Source organism: Colossoma macropomum, unplaced genomic scaffold (genome assembly GCF_904425465.1).
Source record: "Colossoma macropomum unplaced genomic scaffold, Colossoma_macropomum, whole genome shotgun sequence".
Lineage (NCBI taxonomy): Eukaryota > Metazoa > Chordata > Actinopteri > Characiformes > Serrasalmidae > Colossoma > Colossoma macropomum.
Genome location: NW_023494792.1, coordinates 52,994,850 through 53,015,269, shown reverse-complemented (window position 1 = coordinate 53,015,269; position 20,420 = coordinate 52,994,850). Strand labels below are relative to the sequence as shown.

The 20,420-nt window shown below is 39.7% G+C and overlaps 1 protein-coding gene across 1 annotated transcript in view; it reads right to left on the bottom strand.

The window, feature by feature from the left end:
• arhgef39 (Rho guanine nucleotide exchange factor (GEF) 39) overlaps positions 1 to 20,420 on the bottom strand; it is a 52,387-nt gene that overhangs the window by 23,273 nt on the left and 8,694 nt on the right. The window contains exons 4-5 of the mRNA XM_036577577.1: positions 17,474 to 17,594; positions 11,529 to 11,647 (exon numbers count right to left, since the gene is read on the bottom strand). Of these exons, the coding sequence (XP_036433470.1) occupies positions 11,529 to 11,647; positions 17,474 to 17,594 (240 nt within the window). The remainder of the gene's footprint in view (positions 1 to 11,528; positions 11,648 to 17,473; positions 17,595 to 20,420) is intronic.

Genomic DNA, 20,420 nt, shown 5'->3' with positions numbered 1-20,420 from the left:
TATGATATGATTGAGCCAAAATATGATTATATTGTGATTTACTGAGGCAAATCAGAAAGAGCTAAACAGAAAACAAAGCAAAATCTTTTATTTTAAAAGATACATATTTAATAGAGGTGTCACGATTCTCATGTTAATACTCATTTTTTTGATAGTGTTTGAAAGATGATATGTGCTGTAAAATAAATACAATTAGATTTTATACTATAACGTGTGATAATGGGAATAGTTTACTTAGCTTTATGTAACACAATCCATATTCCTAAAAGTGATAACCATGAACATTAAAAAACTCCACCAGGCAGCTCCAGGAACTGGAAAAAACTGGTCTGGTTAGCCCAACACGGATGGTTTAGTAGTCAAGCTGTTCGAAACGGCAAAATTTGTAGCACATGCTAATTAACGCTGCCATAAAAAAGAATTTAAAATTACAGCTAACCTATGCTAGCTTATTCGCTAACTTAACAGCTACTTTCACTATTCTAACTTCAGCCAATGTTCAGTACTGTAGCCACGTGTCTAAATTATTACTACACCTTACAGTATCATATAGTTACAAAGACAATTTAAATTTATTACCATGGTGAAAAAGTAGCTAGGTACTCTGTCTCATGATGAAGGTGCAGTTTTCTCCTCTAATCTCGTTTGACTTGCAACGTGTGCATGGAGATACGGAAAAGCTACAGTGAAATGCAGAAATGGGGAAATTCTGTTTAAATTATATGGCGGAATAAACCATAAAAAGTACTGAAACAGGTTAAATGAAAGTGTTTTGCCAGAAAGACACTAGGGAATTTCAAAACTCTACTGGCATTAACCACTACACTATTCAACCATTCCTAATAATAACAACTGAAGGAAAAAAATCCTTTTAAAATCGGGTGTAAATTAAAATGTTGTCTGACCTCCTCTGACAATGGCAGCAGTTGTAATGGCTAGATGGTGACATAGTCCTCAAAAAGAATAACAGAACAACACTCTTTCAACTTTCCCAGAGCTTGCATAGAGAATCCTATGGCACTGACTATTGGTATTAACCCAGCAGTCAATGCCATGTTAATATCCTTATTACTGTTCCCAACATTACATTTCTTGAGGACTGAGTAGAATTAGAGCCGTATAGAAAGCTTTAGTGAGAAAGCTTCATTTATTGACTCCACCAACTCTTCATCGTTTTTTTCTGTCTTCTGTCCTGAGCTTATTGACGGCTCCATTATTTCAGTGCACCTTTTAAACTCTTCATCTTACAAGCAGTGTACTGGACAGTAATTTCAGCCATATTGTGAGCATCCACATCGAGAAATATTTTGTGTCGCATCTCCTCACGTATGTACATCTGCCTCGGAGTCTGAAAGGAAAAAGTGAAGCGTGAAGAATCCATGTATTTTCTAAGCAAAGACATAAAAGTTAATAGGGCTTTGAAATGTGATCTGAGGTACAACCAAACAAGGAGTGATGGGAATTTATGGCCTAGGCAAAGACCGTCCTTTCCTCATATTGCTGAAAAGCCAATATGGGACCTGACACACAGTGTCAGTGAGCTGTGGTCCACTGGAGAAGAGGACAGGAGGTCACCCACCAGGAGAAGACCTCTGCTGCCATCTAAAAAGTAGTTTTGCTAAGCGGTCACTCTCTTAATCTATCCATTCGGGCGCTGTGACCTTGGAGTGCATTGACAGCTGACATTGATTTCCGCTGCAAGTGTCTCCCTCTCTCTCTCTCTTTCTAGTCTCTCTCTCTCTCTCTCCATCAGATGGAGACAGGAACAGTCCTCCTCCATTTGCAGTCTGAGATGGCCTCAGCAGACACACAGGTGCCAAGGTGGCTTTTAAAGAGACACGCAAAAACGCCACAACCCACAGACTTCATTCTAACTATGGCAGTAGACACAGGATGGAAAGAGTGATGCTGTCTGGTAAGCTGACAAGTATAAGCTTGAGAAAAGTGGGTGCATGTCATCAGATGCCTTTTCTTAGCTCAATTTTGAGTCATGGAACATTCTTCATGCCATGATCCCTTTACAGTAGATTATTAAGCTGACAGAACACAGAACAAAGCCTTCTGCAGGCCTACAAACAGTCTAAATGAACCTTAACAGAACAGGCAAGTCTTTCTGAATGTGAGGGGAGCGAAGAGGGAGAAATGCTGTATTACTCATTAGGAATCAAAGGAAAACCAAACAAGACCCAATTAAGCCTCCGTCTATTAAGAGGCACTTAAAAAAGAGAAATAATCTTACTTCTTTTTCTTCTTGTCTCATGTTGTAGTAACAAACACATTACAGGCATTATCAGCCACGAATGCCCTTATTAGGGTTTGGTTGTGGGGGGGAGGATGTGGAGGAAATCTAATTAAAGAAGCAGCGTAACAAAAAAGGGAACGGCCTAATGAGCATTATTAAAGCACATTCCAAATAATGTAGATGGAACTTGCTCGTTTAGCCACCCTGTCCCACTCATTAGCACCAAAGCAAAGAGAAGATAACGAGACAATAACATAATCTGAGCCATATTTATAACAGTTCAGATATTCTAATGAAGAGGCACGCTGTGTTAGAAAGCACGGCTGGCCTAGTTACCACCACAGACGCCCCGCCACACTAATGCCTTTGTAATATGCAGATGAAATGAGCTTCATGTTTTTATTCCCCCTCATCTTCTCCCCCGCCACCACCCGCCCAGCTCGCCCGCCTGCCCCCAGCAGACGTGGGTCATTCTGTACTTACACACACGTCAGTGCAGAAGAAGAGAGAGGAAATATCTGTCTAATTATTTTCCTTTAAATACGTGCATTAAGGATTAAAATTCCTAATTAAGAGACAACAGAAACTGTCAGGCTCCTGCATGGGTTATTGAGCACGGCATAGGCGGTTGCATAATTACTCCATTTTAATAGCTTCCCGAGTATGAGCAATACACTTTGAGGCAGTGAAAGACAGCGCGAGCCTTGCGACTGCACTTGCCGAACTATAGCAATTAAACAGGAATCGGAAAGGAAAACAGAATGTGCATTGTCCGACTTAAAACGGACAGCTTGTACATTCTCTGGGATGGGAAATGCGTGGCCTAGTTTGGCTCCCTCTGTTCAGTATGGATGGCCTCTGCAGAGTCTTTAAAAAGAAAACAAAAAAAGGAACTTTGTAAAGTACTCGAGGAACATAAGCTTTGCAAAACAGACTGTGTGGGTATGTACAGCCTAAGCCTGAGGTAAACCTTGGTATATCCTCAACAACGTCTGTTTTTTTCCCCTTCAGCTACGTTTCCATCCAAAGGATTTTTTAACGAAAAAAGGATTTTAACACTTCAAAATGTTTGGGGATATAGGCTATAGAAGCAAAAATTGTTCGTAACATTTTATGAATGTAGACACATTTGTTTACCATTTAACTTCAGCAGAAAATTATTTGTCAATAATTTCCAAGTTGCAAAAACATACACTGGAAAGTAACCCATACACACATAAATTTAGTGCCATGACAGAGGTCCACTCATGTGTCTCTTAAAATAAACACAAACAGCATGTTGGAGAGGCAGAACTGTACTGAGGGGGAGCCAAGAGCATTTTTGAAAGGAAGGTTGGTTTTACACTGTGAAACTTTAGTTGCTTGAAATCTACATGAAACTAAATTCCACTTGAGTCACATAATGTAAGTCCTGCAACTCATCTGAAATTCAGCCCCAACAGTTGCAAGCATCTCAACTTTGTGGAAGAAAATTCATGAAACAGCCATCAAAATGCCAACAACACATCATGTGATTACACAGAGCTACATATTTTCTAACCACTGTTCCCACCAGTTCAGTGGACAAGAAATTAAAACAGAAGACGGTTTATTGGGCAGTTGAAAAGGAAACTCCCTCAAACTGATTCAAGGTTGGTAGTTTTGTCATTTTCCTGAGTCATGACAACAAACGTGAGTTTCCTCAAAGCTAACATTTCTATAACCAGCTGTGTTAACTAGCTGGCTAATGCTTACAGCTGTTTATGGTCAATTTCCACTGCTACTCTGACAACAAACAATTGTGTATCTCAGCCAAATCAGATAATACATTTCACCTTAATAAGACTGAGGACTGTGTAAAACACACAAAAGACTGGATGTCAAGTAACTTCCTCCTACTGAACTGACAAAATAGAGGTTCTTCTTTTTAGTCCAAAAGCCACTAAAAACAAATGCTAAATCTTAATAGCTTCTGAGTCGCATCAGGTATATCTGTGAAAAGCCTTGGGGTCACGGTCGATTCTGATCTGTCCTTCGATGTATATATAAGCAATATTACTAAAGTAGCTTTCCTTCATCTTCACACGATGCGAAAAAAGTAGTTTACGCCTTTATTACCTCACGGTTGGATTACTGTAATGCCCTGCTGTCTGGATGTTCCAGCAAAAGCCTTAACAAGCTTCAATTAGTCCAGAACGCTGCAGACAGAGTCCTCACAATAACTAGAAAGTTTGACCACATCAGCCCAGTGTTATCAACACTACACTAGTTGCCAGTTAAATTCAGCATTGAGGACAAAATTCTGCTACTGACAAATAAAGCTCTCAACAGCCTCGCCCCTCAGTACCTGAGCGAACTTCTCTCTTATTATGAACCATCATGCCTAATTAGGTCACGTTGCTGGCTTACTATCAGTACCTAAAATTAATAAGGTAAGATCAGCCTTTTCAAACAAAGCCCCAGCTTTGCAATAACCTTCCAGGCAGTGTTCAGGACTCAATTTTTAAGGCTAGGCCTGACTAGTTTAGTCAAGCCTTTGGCAATTAGTTTTGCTGTTAGATAAAAGGTGCAGATCTGGGGGTTTATTGACACAGAGTATTACGGTAAGCTGAGAATGCTGGTGCTGTCGTCCGGCTGCTCTCAAGTGCTCACTCAAGTTTGTTGATGGTGGAGTGAAGGGGCACTGACATCTCAGGGAGCCCTCATGTCTTTGCTATCTTCTGGCTCTGCTTTAGTCAGGCTGTAATAGCTGGGTCTGCCGGAGTCATTGCTTGTACTTTGTCAACACTATACATTGTTCTCTGGTCACCCCAAACAGAACTAACTGCCTGTATGTGTATTTGTCGAGCTGAACAAATGTCCATCCTGCGTGGACCGATACTGTTGCTTCGTCTGCCTTGATTGGGAGCACCTGCTTGCCTGCCTTCTGGACTAGTTTGACCATCATGAAGTTTTCTGCAGTACAACGCTGTGCAGAAAGCTTCATCTGCCCCACTCACCCTCCCATACTGCTGCTGCACAGACTCAAATTATTTAATCATAGGCACTGTTTTACCTGCCTCAGAAAACACTGAGCACTTCTCATATTCATACTAACATATGATCACAACAGGCTTCTAACAATAGTCACTGATGTTCATGGAATTAACGCTCATTTTCACTGTGATAAGATCCTAACAGGTACCAGTGAAACCAGTGAGATCAAAATTATTACAAAAGTGGAGGGAGCGACACTCCTCATCGAAGCTGTTGTGCTTCTCAGACAGAATGAGTGACATCAACTAGGCTACAACTGTAATGGCCACCTAAATGTTAAATTTCCAAGTCTTTACACACAAAACAGATACAATTCTCAAATATATAGCAAAAACCCTGGATAGAAAGATAAAAGCAGAGATGGCGTGTAGACATGGGGAAAAAGAACAGCAATGATAGCTAGGAAAAAAACATATGAAGATGATTAAAATTACGCAACTATGTAAATTACCCCTCATGGATGATTTTGTAGCGAGAACAATACAATGTATCAAAAATATGAGCTACAAATCTGGCAGCTGCTAAAATCTAGCAGAGTAACTGAATGTGTTGCGGGCAACTTTGTTTTTGAACTGCTTTGTGTAATTGTTAAACTGCATGGAAATTAGGTTGCAGGCATATCACAACATGCAATTAGTTGCATGAAAGTTTTATCACGTAAAGCCAGTCAAATGCTGCCACTTTTCAGCTCTTAAAGAGAAAGCCTTTGTCCAGAAAAGCCTTTGTTAATAGAAAGTGACATTACAGATGGAAACAAGTCAAACAAAACATCTTAATTGATAAACCAAAATTTACACGACAATATTTTTTTTGCTGGAAACTGTGTGTTCACGTAAAGCATTTTTACAAAGCCTCTAAGGGGCCGTGGTTAAAAAAAAAAAAAAAAGTGCGTTCTCTCACAAATGTTTTGCATTTCCTCGCAAATGTTTTGTGTTTGCTTGCAAATAAAATGCATTCCCTCGCAAATGTTTTGCATAACGATGCAAACGGTTTGCATTTGCTTGCAAAAGCTGTGCTTTGCTGAAGCTCAGACAAGGGATTTTACGTTGATCTTGGATTGAAATACAAAGACAGTGTCACTTCTCAAAGTCAAACATGATTATGCTATTAGTGAGCGCAAACTGAAACTGAGACCGAGTGCCCTCGTACAGTAAAAGCTACATTTACAGAGACTGCAGAGAACAATTGCTGAATAAACTCAGCATAGACTGGCAAAACTGGGAAAACGTTAGCTATGCTAAAAACAAAGCTCTAATGCAGGCAATGTCATTGGGCACCTCTTGCTGTCTGACAAGCATACATTTTGTGAGGGAATGCAATTTGTTTTGCAGAGAATGTAAAACATTTGCGAGGGAACGCTTTTTTTGTAAGCGAATGTAAAACATTTGCGAGGGAACGCAATGTCTTTAATTTTTTTTTTTTAACCACAGCCCCTTAGGGTCTCCATACATTTTTATTGCTACAAGTCAGACAAACAAATTGCTGGGCAACAAAAATCACATTTCTTAATGCATTTTGTACATTTTTCACTCATCGTATCACTTTCGATTTGCACAGAAAGTCACTGGAAACATAGCTAATAACCCAATCTGCTACAACAGACTCTTTAAAAACAAAAAAGATAACATAAAATGCAACAATAATAACCTCACACATCTCTGACTCTCCCCTATAGGTTCTCAAGGAAACAACAAGAAAAAGCAAGCTGAATCGTTCGGCTGCTTCCAAGAATGTTAATAAATCCTCGCTCTCTCCCGAAGCAGCCATTATGAGAAGCAATCGCTACCTGAGGTCAACATATCAAGGTCGATGACGTGAAGGTAATGTTATATTTAGGGAATCAATAGCAGTGGTGAGAGCGAATGTATGAAATATAAAGCTCTTTAATGAGCCTGAAGATTCCCGAACAGTTCACTGTAGCGCTGCTCCTCTGTGTCTTAAGCTTAATCAGTATGGCAGAACTCCCCGATCTGCAGACATCAAAGGAAGAGGACAGTCGAGGTCGTTTTAGGCCTCGCCAGGTAACATATCTAAAGACATTTCAGGCTGTTATCTGTCAGCTTATGTACAATAGTGGCTGTCGCGCATTCAAAGTGTAAAAGCACTGCAGGGCCTAAACAGCATCCCCTCAATGGGAATACAAACATGATTAAAGGAAGGGAAGTGAACAGATGCTTTCAAATGAGTTCAATCTGTGTTCTTTCAAATGCACTTTTAATGGAAATAAACTAGTAGAAAACCTTGTGACCTCCAGACATTATATTCTACGTGAAGCACAGACTGCAATGAACTCAACAGTAGACTAAGCACAGGCCCACATAACAGCCCCAACCCAACGTCTACATAATGGTGTTCGGCTCCATTAGCACAAGGCGTCCCCTGCTCTTTCCATTTAAAAGACGTAGCCATGACCCCATGACCTGCTCAGAGTTACACGCCTCACTGCAAAATGGAGGGTCAAGTTCCTTATGCTTACATTTAGGCTGGAGAAGTATAATTCTGTAAGACAGTAACAACCATAATATAGTCACATCTGTTCTGTTCTCAATGGTCTAAATATTACAGACCTCACCTCTGTTCTGGGTCAAGGTCAGTAATGTCCTGGAGAGGTAAGGCCTTAGGGGCCTGGGAGAAGGTAAGACTAGACAGAAACAGATAAAGAGAAACAGAAAGTGGGGAAAAAAATAATAATAATAATAATCGATATACAATTGTATGAAGCAGTTCGAACACCCATGATCAAATTACATGTTTTGATCTTTTCACAGGTAAAAATTAGTTACCATATCCTCTACAAAGAACACACTTAAATATGTAAAATTAAAATAAATATTTCTTTTTGGAAAAAATGGAATGCAGAATTCGATTTTTTTTTACAATCATTTATTCGCTGAGTTAAAAAACAAAAAAATAAATAAACAAAAGAAATAATTAAAAAAATAAAATGTGCACTTGCTTTCACTTGGAAAACCAACAAAACGTAATCTGTCTGTAGATGTTCAAATTACTACAAAGGAATGTAGGTAAAGATCAAGGCTATCGTTTACACAATGAAATCTGATAAAAAAAAATAAACTAAAACTTACTTTCTCAGTGAATCAGTGACTGCAACAGATGAGAATCATGCTATTTGTATGGCAGTAATGCATATTTTAAATACTCTTACTGGAAGAAATATTCTATATACTCTTTTAAAAACTCTTACTACTAAGAAACAGTAAGAAACAAGGCTTGACTTTTTTTGGCCTTCATTTATGAAATTTGAAGCCAAGAACACATTATTAATTTTTCTGTGTCAAGAAAAAAAAAATTGAAACCATCTAAATAATCCAAAACACGTTCAGTGATGTTGGTGATGTTCTGAGAACACCAACAGCTTCTTTGTCTGATTCGCAAATTTTCATATTTTTTTGTCTATTTCCTTTTCTCAGTAAGAGCTTCTTGACAGCTACACATCCTTTCAGACCCACAGGGTTGTCATCTCACAGTGAAAGTATGGGCAGAAACACCTGTGGATTTTTCCAGATCTGAGACAATAGTGGAGCTTAAGTTTTTCCTCTCTCAAAGATTAAAGCTTTACATAAACTGTAAAAATGATTCAGTATTTTAACTTTAACTTGAAGTAAGTAACCTCGTTGCATTAAAATTGTGAGGTCACTGATCTTCAAACAATAAGTTAACAGAATGTAAAACACAGATTATTGTTCTGTTAACTTACTATTAGAAGTTCAAGAAACTCAAAATGTTAAGGTAACCAGGTTACTTTAAGTTAAAACACTGACTTATTTTTTTACAGCGTACTGTTCATCTGATGGTGACAGTTCTAGTGGTCTACCGAGTTTCTCATGGCTCTTAGAAATCCTATTTTCTCTATACCTTTTAATCATTTCTTAAACTTCAGTTCCAGAAACCTATGCTGTTAAAACTTATTTCTTTGACTTTCTCCTTTGACTTTCTCCTTCTGTATGCAAGTGCATTAGCTTATATCTGTTCTCCTCAGAAAAATGAAAACATGAACTAAGTGGCCATTTTGACTGGAAATTAAATAAATGAAGAGTGGTCTCTAAACTTCTTCAAAGTACAGTAACGTTTTGATATATTTATATAAGTATTTTTAAAGATTTCCTAGTTTATACATTTTAAAAAATGATCAGATCTACCTAAAAAAATACTTCATGTGGTAACAAGCAATTAAACTAGTTTTATTCAACTCAAAAAATTACTTTGCCGAAAGAATTGTTCATTCAAAGTATTTATTTAGGTTGAATAAAACTAGTTAATTTACTTGGACCCACATGAAGTAATTTTTAGGTAGACCTGACGAACCAATTTTTACAGTGTAATTTTCCAATAAAGTAATTTGGAATATTTCAAAGATTATGCATAGATAGTTGTTGCCCGTTTTAACTGTTTGGCCTTTTTAAAATATTGATTACTTGATTAAATGTCAAAACAATTGACAGGTTATTAATATAATCAATAACCACAGCCATAGATATAGAAATATAGATTTAGAGATATAGATAAACAGATACAGACACAGGGAGAGAAAAAGAGAGGACAAGAGAGTGGTAGGCAGCATCCCCTTTTCCACCAACAGATGCCAATTAATATAAGTAATGATTTAACTTCCTCTCCGACACCCTGTGCCACGTCTTAAGTAGCCACGGCGCTCCAGATGCACCCGCAGTGGCTCTCCATCATTCTTCGAGCCGATAAGTGACAACAATTTCCTCCTGAGTCGCTGCTGGAGGTGAGCCTCCTGATTATCTGCACTCACCAAGAATGGAGCCCTTCTGCTGCACCACTTAAGATCATCATACAATTATGTGTCCTCCATGTGTTCTCAGCCTGCCTGAGGAGCGAGGCAGAATCAATGGGGGACAATGGGAAACACAGTGATCTGGGCCTCAGAGGAGGCGGCCAGATCAAGAAGTGCCTTTGAACACGCTGATTGAGGGGACAGGGCACTGCAATTCTGAAGGAAATTGGAGGATATTTGCGCATGGGGAAAAAAGCAAGTACCAAGGAACTGGATAATTATATGGACCCTACAAAAGAAGACAGGCTACTTCAGCTGTAGTTAGCTGTAAAAGAAAACAAAACATAAAAAAAAAACATACTAGATATGTCAGAATTCCGAATTCTGCGTTTTACTTCTTGGAACAGAAGGACAGCTACTTCGCAGAACAGAAGAATTTCACAATTTTCTATATAGGTGCACCTCAGCACAACAGATGGAAGTGCCAAGATGGAAAAAGTGTCCATATAGCACTTTATAAGACAGAACAGACAAACTGTTACACAAGTCGAAGAAATTTAAAGATATAATTATCTCCATTGCAACACTGACATCATGTCTGCTTCTTTCATGTTGGAAAGTACACCTTACAAACTAGGAGTGACATGAAAGCCTAATTAAGATCGACTTGAGCAGCTTGATAAAGCAATGTCACATCATTTTCGCTGGTTCTTAAGCATGTTTCAGCCCATTTCGCACCCTGTTACACTAATTAACGGCTGAGACCACGACCGCATGAAATTACAGCCAACAAAATCGCCTGCTTAACAAAGGGGATTTTGACAGTTCTTGGACAGTCTAGAGGCTGGCGTGAGCATGACATCAAACAATAATTACGTCCGTCATCAAAAAGCCTTCCTCCTTACGTGGTGCTGGGGTGACTTCACCAAAGCGAACCAAACAGAAAAGGAGAACTCAAGCATGGAAAGCGTAACCCGGTGGTGACAGCTTTCTGCACGGCTACAAGTGAGTCCCAGCGATTCCCAAAATTTTCCCCCGAACACACATAGTCAGATGAGGGAAAGAGAGCGTTGCAGAGTGATTTGACAGCAAACAAGAAGACTTTTGTCACATCAAAGTAAGCAGACTGGCCAGTGTCAGAAGCCACTGATGCATAACCAAAATGCATTACGTTCGCTTCAGAAAATGACTACATATCAGTGGAGCCATCTTGTAGGAGCTGTCGAACGGCCGTAATCTCTCTGCAAAAGCAGATGGTTTAAATGCACTAAAACTACGCTGGTGAACAATCCATTTCATTTGCACGTAATATGGAATTCAATGCCTGAGTTACTCTGACAACTGATGAGTCAAAACTTTCAGAGCCTGTCTTAGTCAATAGTTGGAGAGCTTGTAAAATATGTTCCGTGGAACCACAGCGTTTCTACCTAGTAGGAGAATGTGTTTGTGAGGTACTGGGAAACTTTGAAGTTAAAACGTTTCCTCGTGTGTGTGGAGAGAGGAACTTACTGTTGAATGCGCTGTAGGGGAAGAGGAAGCAGATCTTCGAGTTTCATCTTATGGAACTCAGGTCTGGACTCCTGAAGCTTCTTAAATCTTCTGAACGCTTTGTTTTTCTTCAGCTGCACCTGAAACAAATTGCATTTTTGTTTTTTTTTAAATAAAATATTAATTTGCTGGGAAAGAACTTGGCTCTATTCAGGGAGTGAGCTCACCAAAGGATATTCCGTAATGTAGTTCTTACCTCAGTGGTAACATGGGGTTATAAGAATAGTGGGGCAAAATTCAAATTTACCCAATTTTTTATAAACCCCAGACATGTCTGGAGCTCAAATGCTGCTTCTTTAGTTTAGAACTGGAGCTATGAGTATAACGTTGCTAACACTCAAACTCAACAGTCACCCGAACAGCCCAAATCAATTCCGTAAAAATACAGAACTTCTCTAAAATTACCTTTATTTCCTTCAAACAGTTTGTGATCAAGCTGTTAGAGAGTGACAAACAACGTAAACTACCTCGACACTGCTTAAGATGGTAGATACATTAAGCAAGCCTGCTTCAATCCTTATATAAGCATGTACATTTATTTGTCAACACAAGAATGTATCTGCATCAGTAGGCCAGGCATGATCACCTTCTCCTAAAGTTTGCCAAAGTTCAATCCTGCATCTGTGGTCTTTGGAGTTTGATTTAGGCTCTAGTTTTGTTTGTTTATATCTCCCACTAAAATACATACGGCATACTAAACGAGGCATCATCTTCAAATGGCACAGGTCCTGCGCAGCGTAATAGGCACCAAGTTGACCATGCACACCTGCTCGGATGGCTTTTATGGACGAGGCAGCTGGGGTCTCCCTCTGCGAGGTCGACAGACACTAAATCACAGGCATGCTGCCCATGCTATGAGACGAATTCTTGATTTGGTCTGGAGGAGGTTAATGGAAGTTTCTTGTCATGCTTATACTTTTATAGTGTTTTATAATTAGGTCAAATATGATTCTTGGAAATGTAATTATTTTGTACAATATTTGCATAATATTATCAGCTATATAATAGTACATAACAGGCTAATAATCTGTCATTCAACAACATTCCTGTAACTTACTCATTTGATGCATAATGCTGTCTGTAACAGGAAAGGCTTTACTATGTTACTAATGAACACGTCCTGACTAATATTTTACGATTAAGCAACTGCAGTGATCAAAATCATGATTTTGACTAATTTTAAATTAACTAACAAGTTTAGATGCTTAAAAGTTGTCTACTGATTTTGTCCTTATCATTTGTTACTGGACTAAACAAGAACTTGACAATATTCAGCACTAAAAGGAGTTTTCAAATCTTATTGACGGGAAGTATAAACAGGCCATTAGAGAGATAAGAATAGAATGCTATTTTAATCTTCAGCTGGGCAGCTGTCAGAAAGAGTTTACAAAGGCTACTCTCAGGCCTCCGAGTAAATAAATGAATAACTAAGCAAATTCATACTGAGATCATTATCAAAACACTAATAGGTCCTTGCTTCATCTCCAAATAACCACTGCTCCTTCTCTCTGCAAGAGATCCTTTATTTCCTCACCACATGCTTGCCAGGCAGGCGATGACACAGTGGAGATCCAGAGGGACAGATTGCCTGTGTCTGAGTCACGCGTCAGGGCAAACATGCCGCTCTGTGTTCCTGCAATTACTGCCATGTAGGCCTGGCGGGGGAATCAATGCTAACTTACACAGCTCAGTCCTGAATCAATGGGAATCAGTCAATTTGGCGCAGACGTATCCCTCCTCTTAATTAAGACATTAATATCTGCGAAGCTCCAGGCTTCCCACAGATAAATAAGAGCAGATGTTAGCGGCGCCTGGGCTCCACAGCAAGGCAGGCTGTGGAGAAGCTTATAGCTGAGGAGAACGCTTGGAACATCCTTCTTCCTAATATACATCCAGTCTAAAACATCCACCTACCCACAGTATAACAAGTTTAATTTGATTTTGTGCCTATTTGGAACGGTGCTCATTCATTCGTGCTGAACGCTGAAGTTAGCATTAGCATAGCATGGTGATAATTCTTTAACCACTACCTGATTTGGTCTAACAAGGAATCAGTCATCCATACACGGGGGTACAGGTGCCTTGCTGAAGGAGGAGCTAATTAGCACAGAGAGAGAGAGAGACAGAGATTCCCTATTGCACTTTTTTTGGGCCAATTGACGGAGGCTGCCCACTTAAGTCAGGCCTAATGAGACGGGAGTGCTGGACTTAATGGTACCGCTGGGCTTTGCCTGTGAGAGATCTGTTTGCACAGGGTGTCATCCACTAGCCTTAATCAGGTAGGTGACTCCGTTTTTTTAACGGCTCCAAACGTCAATCATTTTGAGTGGCGATCTTTGAGTTACTGACCCAACAATGACTCTTTTCTTCAACCCCTAAAGTTGAACACAACAATATTGTACAATTGTAGAGAGGATTAGAGAAAAGGAGTCATACAACACAATGGCTTAATAGGTTTAGACTAATTAGAGCCAGAACATGATACACTGTCAATCCTGCACATTACCATAGATCTATAATGAATACATATTCATGAATTCTTACTGACAGCAGGGCCACGAGGAGATGACCCCTATCCAGATTTCTAATCAAAGACAAAAATGCATGCTAACTCAGAGCAGGCACTGTTCATTTTTTAGTTTTAAAGGTGCATGTGGGAAACTCAGCTTAAAAGAACTAGCATGCTGTAGGGTTACATTAATAAGTAGTACGTAATAACTAAGTAATGATAGGTAGTAACTAAGTAATAGGCTTGAGAGATCATGTGTGGTATACACTCATCTGATTGGACCCCCTAGCCAAGGCTGACTGACGATACTACCACTGGGGGGCCGGGGGGGGGTTGTGCTGCCTTACGTTGCTACACAATTGCATATACCCTATACAACCAAAAGTATAAATACAACCCTCCTAATTATTGAGTTCAGGTGTTTTAGCCACGCCCATTGCTAACAAGTGTATAAAATCAAGCACACAGCATGCAATCTCCATAGACAACCACAGGGTCATACTGAACAGCTCAGTGACTTTAAACGTGGCACAGACATAGAATGCCATCGTTGCCACCTGTGAATGCCATCGCTGCAGCCTGTGAAATGTCTGCCCTGTTAGATCTACTCTGGTCAACTGTAAGTGGTATTATTGTGAAAAGGAAGTATATAGAAGCAATAACAGCTCAGCCACATAGCGACAGACAAAGCAAACTCACAGAGCGCGGCCATTAAGTGCTGAAATCACCAATCCTAGGGTATCAATCACTATAGAATTCCAAACTGCCTCTGGAAGAAACATCACTACAAGAACTGTGTGTCAGAGGCTTCATAAAATAAGTTTCCATACCCAAACAGCTGCATGCAAGCCTAAGATCACTATGCGCAATATGCACTCTGGAGAAGGGGAAACATGTTTTCTGGAATGATGAATTACGCTTCATTATCTGGCAGTCTGATGAACGAATCTGGGTATGGTGGATGCCAGGAGAACATTACCTACCAGAAAGCACACTGTCAGTAAAGTTTGGTGGAATAGGGATAATGGTCTGGGGCTGTTTTTCAGGGTTTGGGTTCAGCCCCTTTGTTCCAATGAAAACTACTGTTAAAGGAATAGTTTGGTAAAATGCAGCTTATCAGCTGACCAGATGCAGCTGATCAACCACGACATGTTTGCTATCTGACGTGTGCTTCTTTAGTTTACAATGATAGATGCTAGGCTAACGTTGCTAACAAACACTGGACTGGAAAGTCATCTAATACATCTCCGTAAAGACAAGCCCAAAAACGTCTCTCAACTTGCTCAAAATGCATCCAGATCTTTATTTGTTTTGTGCAGACACATCAATGTGGTTCAGAACACGTTATGACTTTAGTCTATACAGGGCAGCTATTGTGAGTCACCAGAACCATTTTACCTCAGCATATTATGTATTAACATTCCATGCAAGACAACCAAAGGTGGAGCTATGTGTATGCCTAAACACAAAGACGTAAGGTAACTTGGCACAGAACCTAGGCTCTGGTACTTCAAAAATCAAAACAATGTTCAATGGTGGTTTTGAGGAGCATATTTTCAGTCATATATGCTTGAACTTGAATACACAGATGAGGAAACACATCAGCTGGATGCTGGACATACCAGTGGCTTGCCGGACATATCTATGGCTCCTTGGGCTTACTTGTGGAAAGTGCCAGGTGATGCCAACCGAGTGTTGTAAAAAACTGCTGTAAAAAACAGGAGGTACTGATGCCAGCACTTATACAAACGGCATTTAAGACAACAAAAAAAGGATGTTTATTTCTATAGTCAAACTACGTAAAGCAACGTTTATCACGCATGTTAGCAGCATATGGCATGATAGTAGTTTAGCTAAGAGACCATAAAATGGTCAGCAAAGACAGAGAAAAAGTAAATAAAGCTTACCTCAAATTCACTTTTCACTCATAGACATTTACTTGAATTAGTTGCAAATTTTAGAATATACTCTTTGCAAATTTCCTTGTAATCATTAGGTGAAAAATGATCACTGCATACACAGAGTTTTTGTTGAGGCTGAAGCTCGTTTTATTCGCCAGCTAAATTTTCTATTCCACCTCAAATGGTGCAGAAGTTACATTCTGGCATCTGGATGCTCTGGAGTTCCAGGATGCAACTATTGCAACATTTAACGAGGAATGGAAATTTCGAATAAGAAGCTGGCAAAGAACAATCTAACTTCAGCTTTGTGAGATTTTGCATGATATTTTACTGAATGACACTCTTGCTAGTTGTTGGTTAATTGCCAAAAGCCACAGCTTGCATGCTTTTGTATCATTAGGGACAGCAGTAATACATCGGACTACACCTAGATTTTTTGTTTTGTTTATTGTTTATACAAAATGGAACACAACAGCTCATTTTTGTAGCTTTATCGTCATTCGAGATGCAACTTCTAGCTTACTGTCTTACAGTTATTTAGCCTTTGCTATGCTGAAAAACCAAACATGATATCTGCGTAGCACCGGAGTACTACAAAGTAGGGCACTATGCAGATGATAAGGTAGTTCGAATTTTAACGTAAACGTTGAAATAAGGTCTATCTGTGCCATTTTACTAAATTTTATTCTTAAACTTATTTATGTAGAGTTTTACATAGATTTACACACATTTCTGAAGCAAATAAATTAAGATTTTGGCATGTATTTAAGGGGAACGTGTTTCGTGAAAGTCCAGTGCTTGTTAGCAACGTTAGCCTAGCATCTCCTGTTGTAAAGTAAAGAAGCGGACGTCAGAAATCAAACATGCCTTTTGATAAAAAGACATTTTAGACAACTACATGCTTCCAACTTTTTTGGCAACAGTTTGGAGAAGGCCCTTTCCTGTTCCAGCATGACTGTACCCCAGTGCACAAAGCAAAATCCATCAAGACATAGTTTGATGAATTCAAACTCCAGTGGCCTACACAGAGCCCTGATCTCAACCCCAGTGAACACCTTTGGGATGAATTAGAAATGTCAATTTCAAGCCAGGCCTTCTAGTCCAACATCACTGTCTGATCTAACAAATGCTCTTTTGACTAATTGGGCACAAATTCCCCACAAACACACTCCAAAATCTGGTGGAAAAGCCTTCCCAGAAAAGCGAAGGATGTTTGAGCTGCAAAAGAGGGCCCATTCCACATTAATGTCAACGGCTTTGGAATGGGATATCCACGCTCGCATGTTTGTGACGATAAGGTGTGCACATACATTTGGCCATATAGTGTATCAGGGTTTATTTAGAACATGGACATGGAGTCACAACAGATGAAAACCATCAGCGATTTACAATACTATTGCCAATCAGCTCAAGCCTACTAAGTAGTAATAAAACAACAGTGCAAGTTTCTCACATTTACAGAACATGTGGCCAACAATCACTTAACGGTTACTTACCATCAGAACCCTTTTTGCAGTCTGGATGTTGTCGACGTAGGCAGTGTAGAAATGAAGGTGAGGGCAAAACTGCTCAAAGCCATAACCAAACTTTCCCTCCTCCAGGTGAGACAGTAGTGTCCTGGTTAGAGCACAAAGACCCCTTTTTTAAACACATAAAAGGCTGCAACTGGCACACAAACAAAGCACTAATTAACTCTGAAAACATAAGCAGCACAGAAGTGAGAAATATACTCCACATTTAAAACAGAGCTACATAAATGGTGTTGGTAAATATAGTTTCACCATGGCAGCTTCTCCTGCACTGCAGCCACAATGAAACAGTAACTGTGGCACTATTTTTGGGAACCGAGGCACTTTGTGAAAATAATGAGAGGGTAAAGTTCAGAAGCAGAAGTGTTCCACAAATGTAAGCGTTTGCCATTTGCTCTGTGTGGTGTCATCTAAGGCCTTTCCCTGTGGGGTGACAGTTGTTCGAGACCAAGGCAGTGGGGCTAGCGCCCAAGGGCAACAGCGTGGCACTTTTTACAGTGAACGTGCTCACTGCAAATCCAGGAACAAAACGTGCTCAAGTGGAATGCAGGCACAGACGCCCTGGCTGTCACGCACATTACAGCAACACGGACGGAATTCAAGGGTGAGGGTGTTGACACTTGTGAGGTAGCTTATTATCCAAACTTGGAGCAAGGTAGCAGACACAACAGCACACACACACTCTAATGATGTTCCCTGAGACTTAACATTCTTACATGCTGGAAGAAGGAGCACTTTGCAGTTGAAGTTGATTTAAATAGATTTTAATGAAGTTGCAAGCCAAGGTAGCCTCTGTTCGTAATCAGGAGACGCTGGAGCAGCCGAGAGAGTTCTAACAAGGGCAAAGGGCGGGAAAAACAGTGTTTCCGATTCCACCCCCCCTTCACAGCCAGAGGCTATTATAATAAATATGAAATTACGAATTACATTTTTTATGCTCTTTTTTAGAGCAATTAAATTCTCTGGCCGTCAGGAAGACGACAAAGATAACATTAGCATTCCTCCTGCGTCACTTTAATCCACATTAATTCTTAGCAGTTGCGACATCTGGGGTGGGCACAGACTCTGCTAAACAATGGGGGCCTATGTGGCTTCATTTGTGGAGAACTGGAACAGAGGAATACTAATTATTGTCGCTGGGTAGTTAGCACAATGCAAACACACGCAAAGAAAAAAACCACAGAGGAGAAAACAGCACATTTTAGAAGCCCAATCAGTGCAGAGAGCAGCACTCAGTCGGCACAGCATGTCTTTCCTCCCCTCCACTGGTGACAAGGACCGACTTCCTTCTTATGGGATATTATTTGATCTATTTCCACACCACATTTACTCTCATTAAAAGGGGGGAAAAAACAGACGCACTCGTTCGGAATATTTATCTTTCAAATGTGTTTTTGATTTTGTGCTACTTACTCAACAAAGTGACAGCACTTTCAAGTTGGTTATCATGTTTTGTTAGAGTGCAGGCTGGGATAATTGGAATGCTCCTACCATCGCCTGATCCCCTCATTGGATAAACAGCTATAACAATGATGAATGGCACCAGTGGATCAGTACATCAGATTTTTTTCCCCTTTTGTTTATTTTGTTCAGCAACGTTTAGTGAATCGAATTTATTCAATTTTCAGCCCAGGAGTATCAGAAGTGTACAAAGAAGAACAAACAAAATTCATGAAATATCACAATCCTGAATCTCATTATTTGAACCAAAGCACTTTTAGCTTTAACGCAGCTGACAGACAGCACATTTTTGCATTTGCTGTATTTTAGGAGGCCAGTGGTTAGAAAGGTATTGTAGATATCATTTCCACTAAAAGCAAGACATTATATATACACATTAGCAAGACATTATATGCGCACATAAATCTGCTGGAGTGTCAAAATCATATTGGCCAATACTACCAGACTATTACTGGAATTATTAGCCCTAGAATTTTTAGGTATTAGCTACAAACATTTTATATCAGTTGGACTGGATACATAGATGGATGGATGGATGGATGGATGGATGGACAGACAGATACACAGACAGATAGACAGATAATGTTGCTGTTCCGCAAAAACCTTGTGTTTCCATTTTTGCATGATTTGAAAACTCCAGTTGCCTTTTAAAATGTGTTAAAATTTCACGACGAATAACTTAACAGAAATGATTCAAAATTAACTGGGAAAAAATCGCATTCCATTAACTTTCATTACAAGTTAAGAATGTTTTTTCATTGTCCTGTAAAGCTACCCTTGTTCCAACAGCGATGATATATATATAGATACATATACATAATCACATATGTGTGCAGGTACAATGTGATTCTTCAATTAACAGTGGTTCACTGAATACAGTCAGTTGAATATCACCACCATTCAATATGAACACTAATCTAATGCAAACTGAACATGACTGAATGCAACTTCATATAAAACCAGATTTTTTTGGGCTACAATTCAACAAAAGACACATGATTTTCCTGAAACATCAAACCTCCAAATCAAGGTGTAAGCAAGCCCATCTAAAAAGGCGACCTAATAACTGAGGGTTAGGAGTATGGGAGCGCTCTATTCATTTTAATCAGTCAACCACTACTGTCTGTTCAGGGATCTAAATTGAGAGGCTGCCATTACGGCTCACCCGGCGATTCAATAACCGATTCTAATGATGATATATGGTAACTGAGTACCAATTTATCCAATACATCAGGCTCTGAAATTCAGCCCTCCATCTTCATTCAGCCACTGCAGCCGGAGCGGCCCGTCAGTCTGGCACTGATGGGAGCCTTAGGGACCCCTAGTGATTCATTATTCAGACTGTAAATATAATTCTCAATCAACAAGGCCAGGATGAAGCCCTCGCAGGCTGTCACTCCCTCCTCTCTGCCCGTTGTTTGGAAGGCTGGAAATGTACACAGTCAGTGTGCAG